This window comes from Brassica oleracea, chromosome C7 (genome assembly GCF_000695525.1).
Source record: "Brassica oleracea var. oleracea cultivar TO1000 chromosome C7, BOL, whole genome shotgun sequence".
Classification (NCBI taxonomy): Eukaryota; Viridiplantae; Streptophyta; class Magnoliopsida; order Brassicales; family Brassicaceae; genus Brassica; species Brassica oleracea.
In genome coordinates this window covers 31,799,463-31,804,990 of record NC_027754.1, presented here as the reverse complement: position 1 = coordinate 31,804,990, position 5,528 = coordinate 31,799,463, and the positions used below count along the sequence as shown (strand labels likewise).

Sequence of the window (5,528 nt, the reverse complement as noted above, 5' to 3'; positions counted from 1 at the left end):
CACTTCGGGACCAAGGACATCTTTATCATCCATCTTAGAACGGAACGGATCAGTGTCCAGGCCGAGGGACTTCACGACCATGGGGCTAGATAATGGGTGAGACTCGGCCATGTTGAATCTCTTGAGTACTTTTCTGTATATGTCATTTGATGCACAAGGATTCCATCTCTTATGTACTCAAGCTATAATCCCGAACAAAACTTTGTTTTTTTTTTTAAGATCTTTCATCTTGAATTCTTTCTTAAGATATTCAACTGTTTGGAAAATCTCTCCAGCGGTTCCTAGGATATTTAAATCATCAACATACACTGCTATAATCACAAAGCCCTGGCCGAATTTCTTTATAAAGATACAAGGGCTGATCAGATCATTCTTGTATCCTTCTCTCTCTAGGTACTCACTTAACCTATTGTACCACATTCGGCCTGATTGTTTCAATCCATAAAGTAACTTATTCAACTTTATACAGTGTTGTTCTCGAGTACTCGATTTGTTTTTCAACTCTATACCCTCTGGTACTGATATATGGTATTTTTGGCATCTTGTATATATGTTTTCTAATTGGTTTTCTAGTCTTTATCGAGTCTTCTTAGTCCTTTTCGAGTCATTACAGGTCTGGAGTTGCATTGGATGAGAGATGCACCAGTTGGAAAAAAAGATGCAGAGAAGAATGCAATCTGGGGATTTTCACGCAGAACAGTCTGAGTGACTGTTCCTGATAGCGGAGCAACCCGGGTGACTGTTCCGGATAGAGCGGAGCAACCCAAGTGCATTTTCCAGCGGCAGAGATTTTTAAGGAAACTACAAGTCATTACGGGATTTACCTTAATTATCCTATCTTTTTCTCCCAGCCGCCTGTGGCTTTGATATATGATATTTTTCGCTTTCTTTTGACATTCTATGCTACTTTTTACACAAGGAACCAGACTTGAGCTTTTAGAGATTTGTGATTTGATACTTTATAAAGGGAAAAGGCTCCATCTTTCTCACCATAGAGAAGAACCCCCTGAACCCTTATTCTATTTTATCTACACATGTATTATTCAGTCTATGTCTCTGTGTTTTCCCTGTTTATGGCTGAGTAGTCAACTTGCTTAGTCTAGGGTGTTTGGGTGTTAGATCCGTGAGTTAAACATAGATAAGTGAAACCATTGATTGTCTTCATTCATAATTGTTCTTAATGCTTGCATTAAACTGGCCGCTTAATGTTAGATCCTAGGTTTAACCTTTTCATTAACCGTGTAATAGGTTGTAAGATCTGTTATGAATGAGCATTGCATCCCTAACCAGAGAAAGTAGATGTTAGGGTGTTTTGTGAACATATCGGACTTGATCTCTATTGCTTGCTGTCGCGTTTTGATCCAAACGAGAGTTTAGGTACCAAGATCGATCAGCATAGGGAGCAGTACCACGACAGTGGACTGTTCTATTTGAGTGATCCGAGTTCTAGACCTGATCTTAATTGAAATTGAATAATTGTTTGGCTCACACTTGCTTAACACCCGATCAAACCACCTTAGGATAGCATTTTAATTATCTGAATACTTAATTAATCTTGTTACTTGTTTCTCACGAAACCCTCAAATCTTAAAACCCCCATATTGTTTTAGCTAAGTATTGATCCCATAAAGATAAAGTGTAATTGTTGGTCTCTGTGGATTCGATCCTAAAGTGCTACATCGACATACCATTCGATTGTGGTAGTGTGTACATTAGGTTAATTGGTGTGCGTATACACATAATATCAATTTGGCGCCGTTGCCGGAGACTATCTTTTTACCTTTATTTTTCGATTATTTATTTAGTCTAAGACCTCTAACTTGCTATATCCTTTTTGTTGTAACTAATGTTCCAGGTGCATGACCAGTAGACATACTCGGAGAAACGCACAAGGAGAATTGGTTACACTTACCAACCAGGAGCTAGCAAGGTTAGAAAGAACAAATCGTCAACAACCAAGGCAAACCGACACCACTATGGGTGATCACACCAATCAGAATGATCTCACTGCTGCAATGGCACTCATGCAGCAGTAGATGCAACAGTTACAGCAGACTATTCAAGCGCAGGAACAAGCTGCTCAGCAGCAGCAAGAACAGCAGGTGCAGACTGTTCCGATCGGGACGAGAAACCTTTCGCGTAACATCCCTACTACGCGCTCTGCCATTGTTTCCCCACCCTGCACCAGGCAGGACTTCGAGATCAAGCCTGCTTTTATTGGTCTAGTACAGAGAAAAGTGTTCTCTGGTCTCTCTACAGAAATTCCAATGGAGCATATTGAGAGCTTCGAAAAAGCCTGCAGTTTCACTCGCGTGAATGGTGTTCCACCAGACTACATCAGGTGCATGTTATTCCCATTCTCTCTTGATGGAAAAGCTGGACGGTGGTTGAAATCTCTCTCTACCGGCTCTCTCACTTCATGGGAACATGTCTGATCAGCATTCCTCAACCATTTCTACTCTAAGGCGAGAACAACTGCATTGAGGAACAAGATCACCTCCTTCAGACAGCTCACTGATGAGCCTTTCTGCGAGGCATGTGAGCGCTTCAATGACTATCGCAGAGAATGTCCTCACCATGGATTTGTTGACGACTACCTTTTGGAAATTTTCTACGATGTAGTTGACTGGGAAATTCAGAGTGCTATGAACTCTGCCAGCAATGGAGACTTCATGACTCAGACCACTGATAGAGCGTTTGAGCTGATTGAGAACATGTCTGCTACCTCAGCCAATAAGAACGAGGAGAGTGATTGCTCCAAGAAAGGGAACAGTTTTGACACCCAGAAGATAGATGAGCTGGCTGCCAAGGTTGATCAGCTACTGAAAAACAACCAAGGTCACGTCTTCAGCATGGAGCAAGCTACGGCCGGGCATATTCAGAACCAGAACCAGCGACAACCGCAGAGCAATCGGCAAGCTATTCCAGCTACCGGGAACAGCCAACTAGATGAGCTGAAGGGTCTGGGTATGATGATGCAACAGCTGTTGCAGGGTCAGCAGGTTCAAGCCAAAGTGTTGAATCAGGTAACCACGGAAATGGACACCAGGATGGGCAACATGTTCACTGAGCTGAATGCCAAGTATGACACTCTTGCGAGCCACATAAGAAAGATCGATGTTCAGCTTGCTCAAACAGCTGAGAGTGTCAAGAGGCAACAAGGGATGATCCCTGGAAAAAATGATAAAAATCCTAGGAATGAGCACTGTAATGCAATAGAGCAGCCGTTCGCTGAGACTGTTCTAGGCGCAGAAGAGAACACAGAGCAGTCTGCTAGCTCTGGAGTGACTGCTCCTAGCGAACCTGCTGAGACTCCACCAGTGCGAGTCTATGTTCCTAGGGTTCCCTATCCAATTCCACCTAAACATCTGATGGATCCTATTAGTGCAGAGCAGCTGGCTGGGTTTAGGAAGATGGTAAGAAGGCTTCCTCAAAAGATCTCATTTGAACATGCTTGGGAGATTCGGCCATTGCACATGTTCTTCAAAAATTGCAGAGAATCTCAGGAGGAAATCAAGGCACTCTTTACTGAAGCATTGACACCATCGCTGAAGGTACTTCCTAAGGTTGATAACCCTGGAAAGTTTGTTATTCCTTGTTCCATTGCTGGAGTGGAATTCAAGGAAGCTCTTTGTGATTCTGGGTCTAGTGTGAACCTTGTCTCAAAAGCGATTGTAGACGAGCAGGGCATTGTTGATGTTGAGCCTTCTCAAGTGAAGCTGACTTTTGCAAACTCTTCCATGGCAGTCCCTTATGGAACAATTTGCAATCTTCCTGTTCAGGTTGAGGACTGTGTGCTCCATACCGAATTTCTGGTTGTTGAGATGAGCAAGGATCATGAGATGTCTTTGATCTTTGGAATGTCATTTATGGCTACAGTGGGAGCGATCGTCGACATGCCTAATAAGAGAGTCTCCTTCTCCAACATCAACAAGAAGGTTTTCTACAAGGCTGTCTCAACTAGATCACAAATTCGATACGCCTCTTGCATCTCAGTGGAGTGGAGAACAGCCGGAAATTGTTCCTAAGAAGGAGCTTGGTAAAAAAGGTGAGATCAAAAAAGTCATGGATGGAGATCCTCACACTGATACTAAGAAACTCGGTGGGAATGCAAAGGCGAATGAAAAAGTCCAAAAGAAAAGGGTTAAGGGTGACCCTATGATGACTTTGATACCTCGGTTGTTTGATGAGAAATCCATTGAGTATGAGGTAAAGTGCATGGGTACCTCTAAACCGTTCTCTAAAGTCAGAATTATTTTCACACAAGAGCTGAAAAAGAAAAGGGAAGCTGTTGTAAAAGAGTTGTTGAGCAGAGTCTTGAAGCTGAACATGTATGATTGTGGAGCTTGTTTTGGAACAAGCCCTCATGCTCAACCCGACTGATCCCAATCACCAAGTCAAGCTAGTGACTTAAACCAAGCGCTTGGTGGGAGGCAACCCACTGGTAAGTGTATATATAACTTGGTTTTGTTTTTGTTTGCTTATCTTTCGTTTTAGTTTATTGAGTCTCAGGTCAAAAAGCAGAAAAATTTGAGATACTTAAAAATTCTGGGTTGTTGAAGGAGCGACTGCTCCAGGCGGAGATCTTGCGATGGAACACCCAGAATTTTCTTGGAGCGCCCGCTCCACTCAGGTAAGTATCTCACACACAAAAAAAAACCTTTATTCTTGTTTTCACCTTCTTTCTGATTTATTTTCACACCAGGGACGGTGTGAAGTAAGTCTGGGGGAGGGTTTTCGTCGTTTACTAACTCATTTCTTTCTTTTGTTTTTCTTTTGAGTCAGTTTGAGTCAGATTTTATGATCGAGTCAGTCAAAACTTTGTGGGAATCAGGACCTTATTCCGTGTTGATCACTGACCACCTCGTGCTTTAGTTATCTTATTCAGTGACCTTAGCAGTGGCGAAAGACACACATGTGGACCTGGAACACCCTGACATATCTCACTTGATTCTCCAGAAGTTTTCAGCCGATCAGGCTACACTGGGTAGAATTAACTCCACCTAACTTGAACCTAATCTTGACTGAAATTCTTCTTGTTATGGGCATTAGATCAGGGAAACGAGAACACACTCATGACTTCTTATCCTTTTTATTCATCTTGCTGATCCTGAGTGGATATCTCATCTTTAGCTAGTTCACACCCTGCACCTTAGCCTTTATTCCACCTTCATGCATTTGTTTTTCAGTGTCATATGTGCAGATATGTGCAAAAAGGTCGGAGAGGAAAGAATCAACACAGCCTCTTAGTCGTTACTGCTGCAGAAATTCATTCAGAAAGAAGAACAAGCAGATTTAGGGAGCAACCGCTCCAAAACCAATGAACTGCGCAAGAGCAGGGGTGGAAAACCAGAATGGTTGCAAAATCAGAACCACCAGTGGCACTCAGAGCCATCATGTATTACCTCATTCTCCGTCACATCACCAAAAAAAATAAAAATAAAAAAATAAGGTGATGGAGAAGTGGAAGAAATCAAAGAAACATGAGCCACTGGGAAAGTCGAGAAAGAAGTTGGTACCAAGTATTG

General features: G+C 42.5%; 1 protein-coding gene across 1 annotated transcript; it reads left to right on the top strand.

Moving 5' to 3' along the window:
• The first annotated feature begins 2,036 nt into the window (after positions 1–2,036).
• Positions 2,037–5,299, top strand: LOC106303100. Its single transcript, XM_013739457.1, has 5 exons — positions 2,037–2,247; positions 2,440–3,938; positions 3,997–4,209; positions 4,563–4,633; positions 5,218–5,299. The coding sequence occupies exons 1-5, from the start codon at positions 2,037–2,039 to the stop codon at positions 5,297–5,299; spliced, it is 2,076 nt and encodes a 691-aa protein (XP_013594911.1).
• Positions 5,300–5,528: the final 229 nt, after the last annotated feature.

Excerpts from the sequence above, each read along its gene's own strand:
- LOC106303100 (XM_013739457.1), top strand. The coding sequence starts at position 2,037 with ATGCAACAGTTACAGCAGACTATTCAAGCGCAGGAACAAGCTGCTCAG. Across the intron at positions 4,210-4,562 it reads AGAAATCCATTGAGTATGAG|GAGCGACTGCTCCAGGCGGA; the intron begins GTAAAGTGCATG and ends GGGTTGTTGAAG. Across the intron at positions 4,634-5,217 it reads GGAGCGCCCGCTCCACTCAG|GTCGGAGAGGAAAGAATCAA; the intron begins GTAAGTATCTCA and ends ATGTGCAAAAAG.